Here is a 22,167-nt window from a genome sequence, read left to right as displayed (position 1 = left end):
GGCATGGCTGTTAACCCTTTAGATGCCTTCGTGAATTGCAACCGAAGCCCCTAGATAACAGCAGCGCATTGGAAACATGAAAAGCCCTGACATGGGCTCTCTGAACAGAATATTTAAAAAGTTCTGACTTTTGGAAAGTGGAGCGGTGAAAAGCTGAATGCAAAACTGGAAAATTGATGTGACCTCAGGAAAGAACCCTTTATGCTGAAGGCCCGATAGGTTAGGCCAACTGTCTAATTCTAATGTGTATGGAGATCTAGCAATTTTTCCTGAACAGAATGATGTTAGGCGAAGGAAGGATTGAGCATGGATCAAAATCCAATCCTTTTGTTTTCCCTCAAGATAAACCTCTGCCGGAGGTGTTTGGCTATGTCTTACTCTACCCATACTAAGCATCTTCATATATGAGGAGCTTCCAAATGTCATTATATATGAGTGTAGTACTCTTGCTTGCAGGGTCCCATTTATGGAAATCTCAGTGAAAAGTTGATTTTCATTTTTGATATCTGTAACAAAAATATCCTTACATTCCCTGATAGAAAGTATTATGGCCATTAGATACAAGAACACAATCTGACCTTAGACTAAAGACATAGATTGCCTTATAATTTAGTAGGTCATACGTTTCATTTACTTTGTGGCATCCACATTGCTGAGCTACCTGTGACACCCTGCAAATCCCAGTGCTTTTAGTAAAAAGAAAATTCTCAGTGAAGGCGCATTGCTGGCCTTGTTTCTTTGATAACTCTTAAGAGTATGTTCACATGGAGTTTTTTGCAGGCGGATTTTCACACGGAATCCGCCTCAAAATACACCTGCAAAAAGGCCTCCCATTCATTTCAATGGAAGTCCGTTGCTTGTTTTTTCCCACTAGCGATTTTTTTTCAGCTGTCTTCCCACAGATTCAGCTGCGGCATCCTCGGATTGAGACACACTCCTGCTTAGGCTCATTTATTTGGGCCTAATCAGGAGCGGGATGCCGATGCATTCCATTAGCATCCCGTTGCGGTTAGCCACGCGGAGAAGTCACACGGCGGAAAAGGTTTCCGCCGTGTGAAAATACCCTAAGTGTTGTTGTGGATAGACAACCTTTGGTGACTGAGCGATGACTTTGGGTGCATGACGTCACAGTAGAGCCTGGGAGAGAACAAATGTTTGTATTTTTTACATCTGCCTTGGGCCTCAACCTGTTATATTCTGGGGTCTGAAGACTTTGTCTGAAGTTTCAGGTAACGCTACTGGTAGAGCCTTAACTTGAAGTGCCTGGGGCCTAGTGCCAATGTGTTTGTGTATATGTCATCTATAATTGTAATGGTGTCTTATGGGGCCTTAGGGATTTGGAGTGTATAACAACCAAGTGTGCAACCAATGTGGGGACAAGTTTGCAGCGGTATGCACTCGGATGACACGCAGAGTGCCATCCAAGTGTATTCCATTATGCATTCACGTCTGTGGGGGCTTAGGATCTTTTCCATTCTGATGGCACAGATGAGGATAGGACCTGCTCTCCAATCATCCGTTAGTCTCTAATAGACCAGGACACATGTCTGATTTCAGTCTTTGACCCTCTATAGATTCTCCCCTTATCACTGACACCTAGTTCAGTCATATTCTTCTACTAATGGTATCTAAATATACAATTTTTACCAACATTATCACGGGTGTACAGCTGTGAATGGAAGAAGTATATTATTTATATATGTCTCTGCTCTTTTACAGATGTTATGGTCTGGTCCAATGAACGGGTAATGTGCTGGGTGCAGTCTTTGGGGCTGAAGGAGTATGCCAATAATTTGCATGAGAGCGGAGTCCATGGAGCCCTCATTGCATTAGATGACACATTTGACTGTAATGACCTGGCATTGCTGCTACAGATCCCGACACAGAACACACAGGTCAGTCTCTTAACTAGTGATCTAACTAGTGCAAATCAAAGTAACATATATGAATTCTTATTTAATTTTGTTGTATATGAATGTAAAATTGTATTTGTCATGTGGGGAGAGGGGTTGTCAATAGAGATGAGCGAACACTGTTCGGATCAGCTGATCCGAACAGCACGCTCCCATAGAAATGAATGGAAGCACCTGTGACGCTGACTTTGCCGGCCGGCGTCACAGGTGCTTCCATTCATTTCTATGGGAGCGTGCTGTTCGGATCGGCTGATCCGAACAGTGTTCGCTCATCTCTAGTTGTCAATAAACTTAGATTTATATAGGATATCTATAATAGTGAGGCTGCGGAAAGTTCACAGACCCTCATGATATCATATTTTGACTTCGCTATGACGGAGAAGAATATACAGGTAACCACCTATATCAAAAAAGACTTTGAGTCACCATTAAAGAGGCTGTGGAGATGTGGCAGCTCCTTTGCATATGTTCTATATTTATCATAGGGAGGGGGTCCCCAGCTCAGACGGCCATCTATGAGATAAAGCAGAATGCTCGAGACCTGATGCATCTATGTATCACATTTGGATGACTGCATGAAATACTAGATTTCCTCTGTAAGGGTAATGAGCAATCCATAGCAATCTGTTTGCCAGCTGTCTCAGGAGCTACAACCAGAGTCGTCTCTCATAATGGGTTTGTCACGGATGAGACAAACCTCTTTAACAAAAAAAAAAATAAATTAAAGTATAGGGGTGGGGTGTATAACTGTACCCATTTAGGGTTTAGTGAAAGTTGAGAAGTGGTAATGCCATCCTTCAGCCGTCATAGAGCATTTCCATTAATGAATAAAACTATAAGAGCCACAGAGTAGCTGGCAGACATATATTCACAGGGTATGTTCCTGATTTTAGGGTAAATGTTCTTTACCATATTTGCATGACCTTGTAGTTGTGTTGGATTTGTCTGATGCAGAGGCTACAATATCAATCTCTCTATACCACAGAGGCAAACGCAATCTGTACTTTTTGCACTGGTCCTTTGGGGTGATGCCCATGCTCTTCAATTGGGCTTGGTGTCTAACCACTTAATGTTTATTATTTATGGAGTGTACATCTCTGAGCACATCTTCTGTCTACTCTATTGTCTGAGGTTTGACAGAGAAGTCTTTATTCAGGCGTACTTTCCCCCCACTCCCTCCTCTGGGTGGCCCTACTGATGTGTTGTCTTTTGTTGTTAGGCTCGGCAAGTGCTGGAAAAGGAGTACAGCAATCTCATTACCATGGGCACGGAGCGGCGACTCGATGAGGTCAGCTACTACAAATACACACTCACTCCAAATATAAACACCATGCCAAATGTGATGCGCCACACAATGTTATAGTATATATACCAGCAGGAGAATATGCCTTCATAGTACAATGGCAGCAAAACAACATTTAGTAAGCTTATGAAATACAGTGCATGCTGGATATTAGATATTGTGGAAAGCGATACAAGAGAAGGTGTATAAGGCAGAATGTTTCTCTGCAGTTATGTGCCAAGCCCTCAGTACGGTGGTGATGCCTGCAGGGGATATACTTTGAGTCACTTTCATGGATGGCTGAGCACACTTTGAACAGTGACCCATCGCGTGTGACTTGAGTGAGCAGAATGGAGATTATGCCCTGTAGAAGTTGCCCTGAATGTCACTGAAGAACTGCGGGGATTAACCTCTTAAATCCAGAAGGAAGTTCATGTCACTTTACCCATTATCTGTATAAATTCTGCATCTGTGTCTTAAATCACTGACAAGTGATGATTGACCTTATTCTTTTTAAATAACAATGTAAAGAATATATTATTGCTTAAATAGTTGTTATGTAATAGGTTTTCATTGAAATCATTTCTATTCAGAGTAAAAGGGCACCGACAATATTAATACAGGTAGGAGAAATCCTGCAACTGGTAGCAAAAGTAGAGTATGTGGTTTGTAGACATGAAGCTGGCTGTCATATTCTGTTGGGTGGTCATCATTGTGTAGGAGACTATGTCACAGTCTTGGTGCTATAACTAGAGCCGTACTGTATTTCTGTTACCTGCACAGCTGGGTGATCAGATATGCAACTATACAGGGAAAAAGCCGAAACTTTGCCATACATCTTAGATAGATTTTGGCAAAACACTGATTCAGCCAACAATAATTCCTAGAAATATATATAATGACTTTAGAAACATGTATCATTATTGCTTCATGGGAATAAATCTTTAAAGCGTATTTACAGTTATAAGCAACTTTTAAATAAATGAGAGGTGCATGTAAATACTAGAAACTTTGTAATATATCTCATTAAGGAGATCTGTTTCCAAAGCAGGTCCCCTCCTCCTCATACGTTATATCAGTATTCAGCTTCATATATACAGCTCTGCTGGCTGATTAATTGATTTATTGCCACATACTGTGCAGTGGGAGCTTCTTATCTACAACCTAGAAGTGTTAAAAAAAAGTAAGGAATAGGATAGTGTAACATCAACAATTATTGGAGTTATTCTTATATTAACCTGTACTATTTATTTATTGATGAAAAGTTGTTTATAACTGGAGGTACGTTTTAAAACAAGAGGGTTCTTTAAAGGGGTTTTCCTTGATTTGGGCACTATGTCCCCATGTATTCAGGCCTTCGCATATACAAGGCCTGACATTTCCAGTACTATAGCTATATGTGCTCATACAAGGTTTAAGGCATTCTTTTGTAACTCTGTGAATAAGGTACAGTAGAGACTAAAATGTCAAAAAAAGCGAATAGCCGCTTTAATTGATACTTCCTTAATGCCATACTACTATTATAGTAGTATGGCACTAAGTATGGCATCTTGGAGAGTGCTGAGTATTCAACATTACATGGTTTCAGGGTCAGACACCTCCCTCATGACCCTCACTTATTTTCCTTTGTGATTTTCATCAATTTTAGGATAGTGCCAAGACATTCAGCCGATCTCCCTCTTGGAGAAAGATGTTCCGTGAGAAGGATCTCCGAGGAGTTAGTCCAGACTCGGCCGAAATGTTGCCGGCAAACTTCCGAACTGCCGCTGTCTCCTCCATTACCTCACCCGCTGTGCAGCTACGGAAGATGCAGTCTGAAGGTAGAGTTATAGTGAAGTGTTATTCCATGGAACACTTTTTTAGTTTTTTTTTAATTCTTTATTTATTCAATTTTCTCTAATGTAACAAATGCAACAATACACTAAAAAAAACACTTACCCTTGCACAACAGGTGACAGGGGCTCCAAATCCTTACAACCAATATAAGGATAGCAGTACACTTCTTCTGGATTTAACAAACAGAGTTCTTGTTCATACACTCTTAAGGGGGATCTGTCACCAAATACAAAATACTGAATCTTATGCATCATTTAATGCTCTAAGTGCCTCCCATAAATACTGAGTTTTTATTTTTAAAATCTTTCCTTACCTCTGGTAAGTTGTATGTAGATCAGCTATTATTCACCAAGTGACAAAAACAAAAGCTTCCCACCCAGGGCTGGTTTACACATAATCTTCCAGAGGTCATATCTTATGAACAGACAGATTTTTAAAATAAAAATGCTAAATTAAACCTTGTATTAAGTATTGTATTTAAGGCCTGTGGCGTAGCTAGAAATGACTGGGCCCCGCGGTGAGCTTTTGACATGCCCCCAACCGACGCCAAAGACCTCGACCAACTGAACCCCCCCACACACACACACACACACACACACACACACACACATTTCACACTGTAATGCACCACAGTGTCCCCTGCACACAGTATTATTCTCCATATTGGCCCCCGCACACAGTATTATGCCCCATAGTGGCCCCTGCATACAGTGTTATGCCCCATAGTGGCCCCTGCACCCAGTATTGTTCCCCGTAGTGACCCTAACACACAGTATCATGCTCCATTGTGGACACCCATGAACAATTATTATACTCTGGGGTCTTTTCAGACCCCAGAGTATAATAATCGGAGACCCAGGGGGGATAAAAACATAAAAAAACACTGTTACTTCCCTATCTCCCGACTTTGCTGCATTCTCTGCCGCTGTCGGCCATCTTCAATGACGTCCGGAACGTCATATGACTGGGGGGGCCTGCGTTGCGACGCATATGGACGCAGGTCCCAGTCATGTGATATCACGCAAGTAGGCCTGAAGCATGCCCGGAGTGCGGAGAGGTAAGCAACACTGTTTTTTATGTTCCCTTTACCTCTCCTGTCCTCCGATCAGACCCCCAAGTATAATAGTGCTTGTGGGGCTCGCGGCATCACTTACCGATCCCGGCCCCTGCCATGATCGGTAAGGAAGTAGGGCCCATTACTGGCTGGAGTAACTCCAGCCATTAACGGCCTATTAAAAAAAATGCAGCAGTAGCGGCCGTCGCAGGGCCCCTAATGTCCCGGGCCCTGTGGCAGCTGCTACCCCTACTACCCCGGTAGTTACGCCACTATTTAAGGGCTATTGCACACAACCAAGTGCGCAGCATGATGTTCCTCCAATCGAACACCCGATGGTTCATTACATTACGATGAACATACAGTAGATCTTATCCTGTTCCCTGTCATCGGTTCAGAATCCCCCTTAGAGGTAAATACATCACAGAATACACTCGGATGTCACTCCAAGTGCCATATAAGTGCATTCTGCTGCAAATATATCCACATTGGTTGTGTGCATGGAGTCTTAAGGAAATGTGTCACCAAAAAAATAATATGAATTGCTCTAGCTATAGTACAGTACATATAACCCATAAGCCTTCTTTTATACGCTTCAAGTGACGCACTATGAATATTGTATTGTATTATTCTACGGATATGACATAAATTTTTACCACAACCCCTTTAACCGCCACATTCTTAGACTAGGTCATCAATTGAAGAGCTTGTTATCACAACTCAGCCCCTTTCACTTAAATAAGACTGAGCTCCCATGGGCCTGATGAATGTGTCATAACATGGCCTGTGAAGTGGCCATCCTCAGGTTTCCAGGTGTCATTGCCTTTTACATTCCTTTTCAAGACACTCTTGACTTTGGCTTGAAAAAAGGAGGTTTAGCAACTAGAAATCATCTGTGTCCCGTGTGATGCATTGGCATATTATACAATATATATGCTTCCTCTAGTGGCCATCAGTGGGATATAGTAATGAATATTATAATAATTTTTAGTATTTCCTGACAAGTGACCAAAAAAAAACTATAAAAATTATCAAAATTCTAAAATTAATAAACAGTAATTTTCATTTATAAAAGAATATTTTCTTTGGTGACACATTTCCTTTAAGTCATGCAAGTTATATGACTGGGACCCCACGACTCCTGGCAGTGAGTTCTGGTCGCCATCTTGGTTGAGATGCATGATGACTTCTTTAAATTGTATAGGAGATAAAGAGACTCTACTGTAAACTTTGCTCTGTGGATCGGTGAGGTTCTTAGCAATCGGACCCTCAAAATTTCACTATTACGGCATATCAGTACAGCAAAGTGAGAAAAGAATTAAAACTTACCCTACAGATTATATATCTGTAACAGCTATTTCATTGGACTTTTCCATACATACATGGTTGTGTGTTTATGGGTAGCCTCACAGTCTTCCTTGTGTCTGTTGTTAGTTGATAGAAGGATTGACCATGTAGATATACATTTTCCCTGGGATAGAAGCTGTTGTCAGAGGTACGCCCCTGTCCTGCACAGCTGAGCATTCGTTTTTCCAGTATTGTGATACCCAAACAAAATCTATATTATTTATACAAAAGTAAAAAATTATTGTGAATTTAAAGTTGTGAAATTTGTCGCTACTTCGCCATCACCTTATTTGGATATTCAGATACAATCCGCTAAATCTTCAGGCTGTAGAATTTAGAATCAAATTGTTTTGGCGACATCATGTGGTACCTTAAAATAAATCCCATCTGCATTTTCAGGAAGTCCCTCCAGCAGCCAGCGAGCAGACAACGTCTCAGTCAGAACCTATTCCTGTTAATGCCGTCTTCATGCGGTGAGTGGGGAACGGGGGAGTTGGTGTTTCAGAAGGTGTAAAAACTTCTTAACTTAGAACTGTGATGTAGAGGAGCTTGTGCAGAGCTTCTTAGACTACGTCTTTCGGCCTCCAAGAGTTTACCAACTGAGCAGTGTGAAATGAAGCTTATCAGAAAACTGCATAAACAGCAATTCCCAAACAGACTGTAATATAATGTATCTTCTAGAACAATATGGAGAGTTGTGAAGTAATTTGAGTGGCAGGTGGGTGCCCTGCAGGCCTGTCAGCAGACATAGACTGTTGTGTTCATGACACTATAGATATGCTACTGGCTGTCATAAATGGCAGATGGGTCTGTAGGTCTGCAAATTGTTATGGCATATGGAAGAAGTGTAGGCCTTCTGCTCGGACCCCACTCTATTAAACAGAGCGGAGCGCCACTACCAAAAGTAGCTTCTGCCATGGAGGTTTTCTGATGGGTCTACCCTATTTTCTGTTGTATTTCTGACCTGGTCCTCAACAATTAAAGATCAGCTAGTGCAGGTCCGGCTTTGTGATAAACTGTTATTCTTGTAGTAAACATATAGTAAGATGTACTCCTAGTCATGGTCTTTTAAAGAAGTGATCGACCTTGTAATACATGGACTGGTCGGATTCACTAGAGAGAGCCTCTGTAGGCATCAAGGAATTGCATCCAACCATAGTGTTCTATCTGTAGAAGAACAATATATACTTATTATTAAAGCTACAGAATAATCAACCCTCCCATTGGAATGCAGCTAGTTGTAGGTAACCTTATATATGGTTCTACACGGGTTATTGATGATGTGCTGTTCATTACATGTCTGTGCTTTCATCCACAGGTAACATTATTAGGGCAATAAGTTCACTGAGGGCACTTTTTTGACATTCAATCACTTCGCCAAAGGGGCTTGGCCAATCTGATTCTCATACCCCTCCAACCAAGGCACTTTCTGCACACCTGGACGCTGCTTGCTGTGTCATGTAGGGGAATACCGAAGTGAATGAAACACAGAGAAGCCCTGCAGAACATTTAAGGCATTTCGCAACCTCATGTTCTGTCTGTGAATCCAGGAAATAATCCGTCTTACAAGCGGAAAGGAGGGAGCATGCACTGGAAACTCATCTTCATTATTTCAATTCTTTTCCAGTCCGTTGAGTGCTGGTGGGTCGTTGCAGAATCTTTCAGCATTGAGGAGGTTTTGCTCAAGAAGAAACTCACTAAAATGTAGAAGCTTGGGTGGGACCAAAGGGGAAATTGGTGAACAGTTGATATGTGACTTAGACTTTGTGTTTTGTTTTCTGTTGGGTTCATCTTGATGCTATGCAGATTGCAGTTCATTCCCACTCAAAAAAAATAATCCAATTTGACTGAAGACTCAGTACAAAGCCATGTTTTACCCGATGTGTTGGATCTCAGACTGTATGGAAAATGTCCCTGGATGGACAGGTGCAGGAGGACCTAAAACTGATACCACCAGAACATCACCAGGCTTTTTGCATTTATTAAGCCCTACCAACTTCTTGTGGCCACAACATTGCCAATAGAGCATGGCAATGCTTTCAATCGTACTGTCATAAATAGTTTTTTTATTTATTATTATTTATTTGCTTTTTTATTTTTCACTGCCAGACAACATAGTCACGTGTTCTGAAGAGCTCGGCAGTTTTTCTTTTGGTACTCCAAACAAACTCAAGAACGTATGTAGAAGTTGGCAATTTTACTTTTTTTGTAGGGTCTACAGATTCTTGTTTACAGGTGAAAAAGAGCCAGTTACATTGAGTTTTTTTTTCCGTCTTGTATGCTATCTTGTGGGTCTGTGAGTGCTCAACATATCGGCAACATTACAGGTTTTTGTGGAACTAATGCCCTCATTATTCGCTGTGCCATTTACAAACGGGTCAGTAAAACGGCAGGTTCACCGTAGAGCACACTAGAAAAGCTCTGGTTCTTCAGCTGGTGTCAAAACGGGTTTTACAACAGCTGGAGAACCACCGGCTGCTGCTAACCCTTTCCCTTATTGTGTAAAACATATCAATTCAAATATCTCAGACTGCTCTGTTGGGTCACTCTTGAAGTGGACAAATGCCTTAAGTCATTAATCAGTTCTTAGGAGGACATTGACAAAAAGTTACATTACAGTGTATTTATCTCTCACCAAGTATGTCACATTCTTCTACTGTCTCCGGTATTTTATGTAACAAATCAGAAATCCCAGAAGAGGACAAAAGGCAGAAGAACATGGCCAGTGTTCCATAATATGAGTAGATAGCTCATGGTTACTGCCTAAACACGTGTCTTTTTTTGTTTGTGTCATGACTGTGCCAAATAGAAATGAAATTATGATGGCAAATGAGGTTGAGCCTCATCACCTCTCCATGGTAGACATATTATCAATATATTACTAATACCAAGCTGTAGCCTGCAACCATGGAAAAAGAGATTATGCATTTTAGAAAAGCTCCAGGCAGATGTGAGATACAGTTGAGATGCCTCAAGGGCCATGGTGTTCAGTAGCGGTGGTAAGACCTTTATAGGAGGAAAACCACTGGTGAGCCATTTATCCCATCACTCCAGTAAGAGGTCTGTAGTTACGTATCATAGCACTGCCTGGGGGGATATTATACAAAAGCTTTCAGAGTCTTAAGAGAGGAATATATTCTATTGGGAAGTGCCTTGCTGACCCATTAAATGTTCTAGAAAGGCAGCTGCTTGTCAATGAGATGTTGGGGCCTTTCCTATGTTTTTTTTTTCCCAAAAAACGGTTATTCTCTGGTAGTTAAAAACTTACAATTCCACTTTGGCCATCAGACTGGAGCTAGTAATCGGGGCTAGCTGTAAGCATGGAGCTTGTTCGGCACAATACATGTTCTGAAAGGGAAATTCCTCTACAATCCATATTCTAGACATGTCTCTTAGGTACTGGAAATAGAGATACAGCATCTGGCACATAGTACTACAGGATTCAGAAAGGGGTTAACATGCCCCGGCCACTTTGTCTTGGAACCCCATTGATAAGAGGTGAAATTAATATGATGTCTATTCATAGTACATAGCATCCGATCGTAAGATGGCTTGGAAATTATTTTTGGTCTTTCATGAGGCTTTTATGGTTAAATAACAACTGGGGAAACTAAGTGGCCCTGATATGTATTGTTTAGCCTTTCTGTTGAGTAGATGCTGATATTTGATTAGCTGTAAAAAGTATAAAAACTTTGAAGTAGTAAAAAATCATTTGGAAGCTTCAGATATATACACAGAATCACTGAGCGGGCATTTCTTTCTTGATATGAATATGGATGGGGTTTTCTCTAAATATGCATGTTTGACAAACTTATATCATGTCATTGTGGACCTGGCTCATGGGTTCATACTCAAGGTTTGCATAGCTTTCATTAACTGCAGCGATAAAGGTTTTTAGCATATATGGCACAGGGACCACAACCCTATATTTACGGGTTTTATGGGACCCCAAGCTCCTGGAACCCCAATAAATTACATAGGATTAGTGTGATTGATCTGTACAATATTAATTTTGGGAAAAACCTGATCAACATATTTTATCATACAGAGGTATCAGACATGGGAGTACAAAAATGATCCGTTTATTGGTTAAAGCTATTTTGTTCCTGTTATTTGTGCTTATTTCTTACCATAGAACAAAAAGTTGAAAAGCCATAGATGTATATTTATTTCTTTTCTCGAATGTTGGTATAAATAATTATTTTATTATATGTTGTACATGATATATTTTTATTTCTGCTTGTTTTTTATTATGTATATTGTTTGAACATGTAAATTTATTTTAGCTCTTCTGTTGCACTGGTTGTTCACTCGTCCCTGTGTACTGGAAAGGATTGGGTATTAAAATGGATTGGTTTTCTTTATTTGTCATTTGAGCAGGGCTAGGTTTACTTCCCACATTGGTCAAATACCATTTGTAGTACGGATCCCATCAGTTTTTGTGAATTGAGATCACATGAGTCTCCATTACAGCACTACTTTAAAAGTATCTTTAACACCAACTACATCTTGTTGTACATGTGACTTACAAATTCAGTGAAATTAAGGCTAAGGCCCCACAGGCCGTAATCGCAGCGCTAAAGCGCCACGGAAAGAACCGCGGAGTGAAGGCACTGCTGTTCTTTCCGCAGCGCTTTTAAGAGAAAGTTCACAGAGTTTTCCTCTGTGGACTTTCTCTTAACAGTATATCTAAGGGAAAGCCGCTGGCGTTTATATAGATATAATTGACATGCTGCGATTTGCAAAGCCGCAACAGCTTTGCAAATCGCAGAGTGTCCGTACTGCGATTTCTTCCGCAAAGTGGGCATGGGATTCACGTGAATCCCATCCCCTTTGCTTGCACTGTAAAACGCTGCAATTTTTCCCACAGTGTCTCCGCTGCAGGCAAATTGCAGCGTTTACGTCCCGTGGGGCCCCCGCGTCACTCTCTGTGTCAAAATCCACCCCCACCGCCCTCGTGTGAATGAGCCCTTAGTGTACTGTTTCTCAATCCACTCCTGGCTTAGGCTAAGAAAAAACACAACGAAATCTGCAATAAAAAAGCATATACAGGATAGGTCATCAGTATCTGATCTGTGGGGTCCGACACCCGAACCCTGCACTGATCAACTGTTTCGGCAGTGCTCATTGGAGTGGACAATCTATAAATAGGTTATCAATATCATCAGTATCAATTTGGGGTCAGCTGTGCTAGGCTGCATCAATTCCCTTAGATGGATATGTCTGGAGTATTGACCAACTAAAGGCTTAAATGTATGCCACTGTATAGTTATATGTTGCTTATTTACTCTTGTTCACCTATACTTTTTTTTTTTTTTTTATTGTGCAGGATGCCTCTGCATAGATAAGCATAACCAACTTTTTTGTACAGTTAAAGAAAGGTATGCCAATATATATGTACAATCTTTTGGCTGCCATCCTGGTGAATACAGCCTTGTGAATAATTGGAAAAATGCAAAAAAAAAATAAGGTTTCAAAAATAGAAGTGGTAATTCAAAGTAAATGAATAAATGAGAAATCAAAATCACCTCAATAATTGATGTGACCACACTTTGCTTATAAAACAGAAGCAATTTTTCCAGGTACGCTTCCAAACATCATGGAGAACTAAGCACAGATCTTCTGTGGATATAGGCTTGCTCAAATCCTTCTGTCTCTTTATGTAATCTCAGACTGGGTGATGTTGAGATCAGGACTCTGTGGGCACCATATCATCTTTTCTAAAGCCCTATTCACATCTGCGTTCGGGTTTCCGTTCGGGGAGTCTATGGAGTCCGTGGGTTTCCTGAAGGTAACCGCTTTTCAATACGTATAGATTTCTATTCGAGGGATCCCCAAGCGGACTTCCTGAACGGAGATGTGAACCGGGCCAAAGACTCCTCCTCCAAAGGGTGGACACACCAAATACTAGATTTGATTTAGATTTTTTTGTTTATTCAGTTTTCATTTTATTAATTGACAATAATAAATTATTAACACTTCTATTTTTGAAAGCATTCTTGCTCCACAGCAGTTTTTCCGACCTGCCTAATACTTTTGTACAGTACTGTACACTAGGAGCTTTTCTTGGCATACATACCAACATTGGTTAACTTAGGATGAGTTCACACAGGGTAATTTGGTCAGGATTTTGAGTCTGAATCTGCCTCAATATTCTGAGGAAAAAGACGGCTCCCATTGAAATCAATGCGAGCCGGTCAGTTCTTCAGGCATGCTTATGCGACATGCTCATTCTTCAGGCGGAGTCGCCTTGCGAATCTACCTGAAGACACTCCAAACTAGGCCCATTCATTTGGGCCTAATCCGGAATGGAGTGCGCAACTGGATGCCAGTGCAGTGCACCGGCATCCAGTCGCAGCTACCCGTTTTTTGGTCTGGAAACTGAGGCGGCCTCTGTTTCAAATTCCTGACCAAAAAAAAGCCATGTGAACCTGGCTTTAGCCATAGCTATTTACTATGAAATGAAGAGGTTGGGCACATTACAAAACTTTGTGACCATATCATTGTGTTGGTCACAGCATATCTTTATCACTATTGTGTTCTGACTTGTGATAATGGCAGGTACATATGGAACAGCTATCTATGAGTAAGCACAGAAAAAAAAAGTTTGGCCAAGCTTAGTTTTACTGAAAATTTTCTTACATCTTAAAAAATAAAGCTGTGCAGTGCAGTTTGTAGTTTGCTTACTAGAGCTTAAATTAAGTTTTCATTCTGATAACCTATCCACTGGACATCAGGTCATCAGTATGTGATCTGTGGGGTCTAGGTCCTGGGCCTCGCAGAGATGAGCTGTTGTAGTAGCCCCCATTTGCCTGAACCACCTCTATACAGTGAATAAGGCTGTTGCACCGCTCCTATTTTTTGAAGCAGTTTGTATGCACGGCCCATATACCAGCGGTTGCCCGAATCCGGTGGCTGTTGCAACAGCTGATATATACAGGGTGTCAGGTCATCATTCTGGAAAATAGGTTTGAGGATAAGGCACAACGTGGTGTCCCGCAGCACTTTGCACAGAAAGTTCGCAGAAGTTTCCTCTGCGGACTTTCTGCTTCAAATATACCTATGGGGAAACCACCGGCGTTTCATTTGGTATACATGACATGCTGCAATTTCCAAAACCGCAACAGTTTTGGAGATCACAGTGTGTCTGCTGCTGTATTTTATCGCAGTGAGGATGGGATTTGCTAGAATCCCATCCACTTTGCTGTGACTTTAAAACGCTGCGGTATTATGCCACGTGGGGGCCCAGACTTATAATAGAAGTGAGATCCATGGATGGTGCAGTCATTTCCACTGAAAACCTTTTAGCGTGACAACAGTAACCCCTAGGCATAGAACCTACATTTTCTTCTGGCTCAGGAAGCTGAGATATGAGAAATTGATGATTTTCACAAAGTTGATCCCTGACTAGGTAGATGCTAAGTATTGCTAGCTAATTCACTGGTAATGTCTGGTTTTAGGTGGAGCTACCTGTCAATGCAATCTACATGGTTATACCATTAGCTTCACAAAATAGTTACACATACATTAGTCTGTGCATTATTAGATTTGTTGCATTCAGCTTCATGGCATATCCAGGCGTCAGATCCCATCCTGTGACATCAGCTCATAGGCCGGAGTGTGGTCTTCTCCTACGTACAACCTTTATCTCGGTCTATGAAAGTAGCATTGCCGAGCGGTTTTGTTATCAATCCTAAGGCTGCTCTGGAAATATCTTTTATATTTGGATTCAGGGTACACTATGCCACACAGTTCTAGTATATATGCACAGATGTTACATTCAGACACTTGGCAAATAGCATATTCTTAGCAGCCCTCTGTATATTGTGCAGGCTTCATCCAGAGAGAGTTGCCCATTTCTGTCCTTATGGGTATAGTACAGGTATTTTATTTTTACTATAAGGTTAAATATATTGTCAATTCCAATAATGAATTTTACATTACATACAGTAGTATTATAATATACAATTGCTGCTATTATCTTCAGATTCCAGACAATCTGCAAATGTTTCTTTTGCTGTTGATGGTCTTGAAAGTAGCTTTTAAGGTTAAGTGTATGTACAGATGTAGTCAAGTTTAACACGACTTATTAAAGCGCTAAGTAAACAGTGTCTATTCACTTATACACAACTCTTTCCATTGCTCTCAATGGGTTTTATTTTATCATTTGCCCCTTTTTTAGCCATATTTTTTGCAGGTGTGCCTTTTTTGTGACTAGTTTTAGGCTGAGGCCCCACGTTGAGGAAACACAGCATTTTTTGTTGCAGATTTGATGGCATTTTTTTGAGCCAAAGCCAAGTGTGGCTACAAAAGGAATGGGAAATATATAGGAATGACTTGTATTTCTCACTTCTCCTCGATCCACTCCTGGTTTTGGCTCAAAAATGAACAACAAAATCTGCAACAACAAAAAACTCCGTTTCTGCAATGTGGGGCCTCAGGCTTACCATGGTGTCTATTTATGATGTCGGTGTACATCCTTGTTAAATGTTGCACATATGTGTTAGCTTAGATGTGCCTTTATAAGCTATCTGCCCTTTGCCACTTTTTTGCTAAAAAAAATTTTTGTAATTGCCCCTTTTTAATGCTTTTTTTTTGTTTTACACGTACTGGAGTGCATTTTGCACTTTTTTGACTCTTTTTAAAAAGGCGCTAGTCATAAATACAGCATGAAAAGCCTCAATTTAGGCCTCACCCCTCTTTCCAAACAAAAAGCAAAAGTGGCTAGGGCAAAATAATATCTGGGGAAAAAAGGTGTAAATGCTTCATTAATGAACCACAAGACAAAAAAAAGGTGAAATTTACGCCAAAAAAGGTGCGAGTGGCTTAATAAATGTGCCCCAATGCTTTTGTTGTGAGTTATTCCAGTGCAGCAAGTTATCAGAGTCAAGTTGAAGATGGCTACATCTGTAGATAACTAAAAAAAGATGAATGAGTTGAGTGTCACATCTTCATACAGGACACAGAGTGGATATAAAGGTGGTAGGGTGGTAGAAGCTGTCTTACCCTATATCAGCCAGGCATCTCATACCCCAATTTCCCACCAGTGTTCACTTAGCAATTGAGTTTTGTAACCACATTACCTCCGTAACAACACGTGGAAGATAAATAGTGAATTCTCCATCTTTCATCTTTAGTTTATTGTGATGGTTACTACTCCATGATGGTCGCGCTCATATACTTGTAACATGATTCTGGATTGTATCCTTACTCCAGGATCATGTTCTTCTTCCATGTGTTATCTATCCCTGACCCTTGTTACTAATGTTTAAGGGCTGCACATGAACAATAAGGTGCCATTGGTCCTTCCTAAACAGTGCTGTAGTGGAAATTCAGTTACATTATTGGTTACATGCCAAGTACTGTGGCACATTGGGATCCCAACCAACAATGTCTTGTGCTGGCTTTAGAAGATCTCATTTATGATAAGGGTAAAGCATCCAAAAAGCATCCTTAACCAGTAATAGCTCCATGTAGAAGCATAACTTTGTGGCCACAATCCAATGAAGAGACACAACTTGTTTATGGATGTAAATTATCCTCAAGTGCAATGGAGGCGGAGCCTGATTTACCAGAATTGCCTACAGACAGCCACGAGCAGTCTGCCTGTGCCATAGCTGTCAGTAGGCAAATGTGGCACATCAGACCACCCCCACCACCCCCAGTGCAGGCTGAATTGCATATCCATTAAAAAAAGTATTGTTACATCATATATCATATCATCATAGCGATATTATTGGTTTGGGAGGCATCTTCCTTACTTGCTTTAAATGGTTGTCCAGGATTTCAAAAATAAAAAAGTTTTACTAGGCACATCCCATGGACAGGAGAAAATGACCCTCTTTTTATTCTCCATGTGCTAAAGCATGATCCAAACTGCATAGATTGTGATGTGACGATTTGTATGAGGCCATCTTTCGATGTTTCGGTTCTAAAATAAGATTACCCCAATGGTGAACAGCTCATTTCACATATCTAGATGCTCAACCATACTATTCTAGAGGCAGCCATTTTCTGGAGCTGTTGATGGTATGGCATCTTATCCTTCAAGGGTCTGCTTTTTTCCTACATTTTTGTCCATGGGTTGTATTTAGTATTGCATCTCTGCCCTATTGACATCAGCTACAAAATGGCTGCCTCGATTACCTGCAAAATACATATAAAAACCAACAAGGGCTTTGCATAGAGGGGCCAAATCTAAATTTATACTCATGTTAACAAGGAGTTAAGTAAAACTGCCAAAGGTTATGGGAAGAGTGGCATGGAAAGAATCAGAAACATTGTATATTCTCTCGAAATGATTGTATCTTCACAAACGTGTTGAAATGCCTTACATTGGTCAGATGTTTGTGTGCACCATTATCTTGTGTATAAATTGTGTCCATGTGTAGATATGGCAGTGTTAAAAGGACAATTACACATATCTGTATATACAATGTATTCCAGTTTAGTAATGATGCTTGTGTCTTAAAGTTAGAAAATAATTTTTTTTTTTTTGTGGAAATCATTCTCCTAGGAGAAAAATGCCAAAGGATTACCATAGTTTGTGATGCGTCTTCCATGTGAATGGGAATGCAATCATTTACTATGATAATCCTGTCAATTTATGTTAAGATCTAAAATGTGTCATTTTTACGTCATTAAAAAAATAAGGTATTAGGTTATCTGCTGCCTGCTCATTCTCATTGGCAGACTACTAGTATCATTACAGTAATCTCGGGTACTTCTTGAAGGGCTCTTTTTGTGGTTGAACAGGTTGTATAAAGCTGTGAATGCAGTGTAACATCTACATGGGTACAGGAAACTGAGATATGGGGAGCTGTTTGATGTGGACGTCACGCTGTCGTGCATTTTAGTTGGGTGTGACATGAAATGGACCATAGTGTTCAGGGGCTGTTTACGGGGCTGAAAATGAAGAGGAATTTGAGGCAGACATCTGCTTCGATTCCTCTTCATTTTCCGGCCCTCCAACAGTGATTAGAGACTATCCAGCGAGGTGGCTCACGCTCAGGCCTGGTTCACCTCTGCGTTCAGTATTCCGTTTGGGAAGTCTGCATGGGGACCCCCGTACAGAATACCGAACACATTGACAAGTGGTGAGCTTATGAAAGCACATAGACCCCATAGTCTATAATGGGGTTTGTGTGTTTTCTGTGCGGTGCCCGCACAAATCATGCGGAGAGGAAAGTAGTTTATGAAGTACTTTTCTCTCTGCATGTTTAGTGTGGAAAACACATGGACCCCATTATAGTCTATGGGGTCCATGTGCTTTCATTGCTCACTGCTTTTTAATGCCTTCGGTATTCCATTCGGGAGGTCCCCAAGCGAACTCCTTGAACGGAATACCCAACACAGGTGTGAACCAGGCCTCAGACTCAGCGCTGCATCGGCCACAGAAACGCAGAAAGATTGAGCAGTTATTTTTTCAGCAAAACAATGTGAGGCAGAATCTGTTGCTGATTTGGATGTGGAATCTGTCTCAAAATCAGTCCCAGAATCCACAATGTGAACATACCCTAAATATGGTGATTGAGTATGAGGTCTAGATATTGTGCTTGTAATCCAGAATGTAAAATGTGGCTCCATTTCCCGCTCTCAAAAACTTCTGGAAAGAAAACCACTAGTGACACAGTGTTCCATCCATGTCATAAGCAGGAATAGTCACGACTAAAGCAGCTCTGCAGTACAAGGACCTCATAGACAGCTCCTCATATCTTATCTCTACTGTGTCTATTTGTACATCCACAACTATGAATAGACAACAGATCTAGCAAAAGGGTTTTATGAGATTAGAAAAAGTAGAGTCTGCCTTTTTTTGGATAACATTGGATCAGTTTTGTCTATGGGCTTTGTCTGGTTCTACTGCAGCTCAGTTCCTTTCACTTGAATGGGACTGAGCTGTGATGCCAGACACAGTCTGCTGGAGTGAAGCTGTTTCTGCAAAAAAAAAAAAGGGGATATTTTCTCTAATCTCTTAATTTTTATGAAAATGGTTATCTATTACTCTACAAGGTTTATGAAGGGGGGGAAATGTAGATTGTATAAGGTCATGTTTTTAATCTGCACTCATTTCATTGACATTACATACTGTCGAATAATATTTAACCATTTATATGTCTTATGTGTTATTGTCCCTTTAGTAAGTCCTCTACTACAGAAATAGGTTTATGTTTACTACTATAAAAGTGGTTTGCAATAGCTCAAGCCTGGCAGCTTCAAAGTTCTAACTAGTAATGGCGTTTGATAATGTACAGAAGCGTAATCGCGCCCTTGTCATCACTATATCAAATACCTCCTCTTAGCTTGCTGCCGTCACAATTCACGCAATAAAGGTTTGGTACAGTGATGCACTGCAATGCTGTTGTATAGGTGCTGGCTTCTTACATTCCTCCCTCCGATTTTGACACCTGCCCCTAAGTCTTTTATTGTAAAATATCAAAAATATTGGGAAAAAAAAGTGTCTCCTGAATTATAGGAACTTCCGTTCATTTGTTCTTTTCATAGACCTGGAAAATATGGGGTGGGGGGATATGTGGGGATTCTGTATAATTGCAGTCAAGTAACTCTTGTGGAATGTTGCCCCTTACCGCAGGGCTTGGGGGTGCCACCAGTTGTATAATAAATGCTGTATTTATTTGTATATCTTACGTCGTGTTGATATGTGTAAATGATCTTGGAATGTTTTTTTCTTTTTTTTTTTGTGCATGGTTAAAATATTTCTTAAAAAAAGAGAAAAAAGGACAGCTGTTGCAAGGCAAGATTGTGAAAAAGATGTTTTTTAAATTTCTTTTTTTACTTTATTGGTGGAGGAAGGTTAATTTAATTTTTTTTCCAATTTTTTTTTGTAGTTTTCATTCTACCAATGTCTTGCAACAAGAAAATATTAAACTCTGTATGAATGATGTGCCGGAAAAAAAATGTTTAACAAAATGTTGTGACAAATTTATCATGGTCTTGTTTATTTTATTTCTTTATTTTATTTTTTTTTTTTTTAATCTCGTAATTATTCTAAATTTCAGTTGCAATAAAGCATTCTCAGTGGATTCTGGGTCATGAAACTTTTGCTTCCATTATAATAAAGAAATTATTTTTTGACTAGTGAAAAAAAGAAGCTAGTTATATAAACTACTCCACATATCAAAATTTGTCTTACTATGCTTTTTTATTACTTCCATTATTAAGACTGACATTTCCTAACACATTTCTTAATACATTTCCACGCTGGTGTGAGATGCAGACGTTGCGGCATCTTCAAGGAAGTCTGCCTCCAGAACAGTCACTATTGAACTATAAGCACTATCAGATAGCCTGAGTTCACATGAATAAAAAGCTTGATAGGCGGGCCTCAGTTACTGAGATAGCAGGTTTTTCCATGATATGTCAATTGGTGCAGTAAGGGCGCCATTATTGCTCTTAACGCACCAAAGAGCTATGCATTCTAGTGCCCAATCCCTCCATTCCTCCCTCCATGCTATAACTAACATACTCTGCCTGGCCATGTTAGTCATAGCAGAGATATAGTTTTTTGGAGCAGTGAGAGCAACAGTGATGCCCCCATTGCACCAAACACCTCATTAGCATATTAGGAACTGGCGTAGATTTCAGGTATAGCATAAAAAGGGTCATTCACCAAACAAGTACCACATCAGAAAACTGGAGTAGCTGGAATAGTCAATCCCCCCCCCCCTCATGTGTGATCAACTCAACTGACATTAAAAAAAAATGCCATGGTACAAACCCAAACCCAACAAGATTAAAATGTGACTTTATACAATTTTCTGTCCAACATCTGAACAATTGTGAAAGATAAGAACCAGCAGCAGATATGTGTCAAAAAGTTGAACTGCTATGTTTTCTTTCTCAGTTTTAAGCTGACCCTAAGGCCAGGGCTCCACATGGTGTAAGGCCGGGGCTCCATGTGATGTAAAGGCCATGGTAATACAACGTGACGGTTTACAGTCCCTGCAATGCCGCCCACATGTTGCAGAAAAATGCACACAGTGGACACGCTGCAATTTCCAAAACCGCAGTGATTTTGGAAATCGCAGCATGTCGATTATACCTACGGAAATGCCCACGGTTTCCCTATAGATATAATGGAAACAGATACTTTCTGTGAAAAGCACTGCGGGAAAAAATGCAGCACTTTTTTGCTTCACCCCGCTACGTGGGACCTTAGCCTAAAACATGAACTCAGTTTGGGGCATTTACTAAGACTAATAATAGTGTATTATGTCTACTAGATAAGAGAGAACTTTTATTTAAGTAAGGGGGCGTTCACACTACCGTCGGTGTCCGACGGGTAGTGTCCACTCCTAGTGTCCGCTCAAAATCTGGCACGGACATTAGGAGCTGACACTAGCTGTGTCCGTGACACCTGTCATTTATTTAAATGGGCATCGGGTGCGTTCTTTTGCACTCCGTGCCCTTCCTTCACTGTCCGCATGTAAAGATGTCCGACTTCTCAAGCGGACAGAAGAACCCTGCATGTCGGACATCTTCACTTGCGGACAGTGAAGGAACGGCGCGGAGTGCAAAGAAACGCACCCGATGCCCATTGAAATAAATGACAGGTGTCACGGACACAGCTAGTGTCCGCGACAGATTTTGTGCGGACACTAGGAGCGGACACTACCTGTCGGACACCGATGGTAGTGTGAATGCTCCCTTACATATACAAACCTATTTATAGTTAAAAATATCAATCCAAAGAGCTGTAATTGCAAAGAGCAATC

At 40.6% G+C, this 22,167-nt stretch overlaps 1 protein-coding gene across 6 annotated transcripts in view; it reads left to right on the top strand.

Annotated features, from left to right (window-relative positions):
* PPFIA3 (PPFI scaffold protein A3) overlaps positions 1–10,817 on the top strand; it is a 104,849-nt gene extending 94,032 nt beyond the window's left edge. For all 6 annotated transcript variants that reach the window (XM_075280228.1, XM_075280227.1, XM_075280223.1 and 3 more), the window contains 5 exons: positions 1,720–1,895; positions 3,133–3,201; positions 4,844–5,015; positions 7,832–7,905; positions 8,751–10,817. In XM_075280228.1, coding sequence (XP_075136329.1) covers positions 1,720–1,895; positions 3,133–3,201; positions 4,844–5,015; positions 7,832–7,890 — 476 coding nt within the window. In that variant the 3' untranslated portion in view covers positions 7,891–7,905; positions 8,751–10,817. The remainder of the gene's footprint in view (positions 1–1,719; positions 1,896–3,132; positions 3,202–4,843; positions 5,016–7,831; positions 7,906–8,750) is intronic.
* The last annotated feature ends 11,350 nt before the right edge of the window (positions 10,818–22,167 follow it).

This window comes from Leptodactylus fuscus, chromosome 6 (genome assembly GCF_031893055.1).
Source record: "Leptodactylus fuscus isolate aLepFus1 chromosome 6, aLepFus1.hap2, whole genome shotgun sequence".
Lineage (NCBI taxonomy): Eukaryota > Metazoa > Chordata > Amphibia > Anura > Leptodactylidae > Leptodactylus > Leptodactylus fuscus.
Note: the sequence above shows the minus strand (reverse complement) of the source record. Positions and strands in the feature narration are given on the sequence as shown.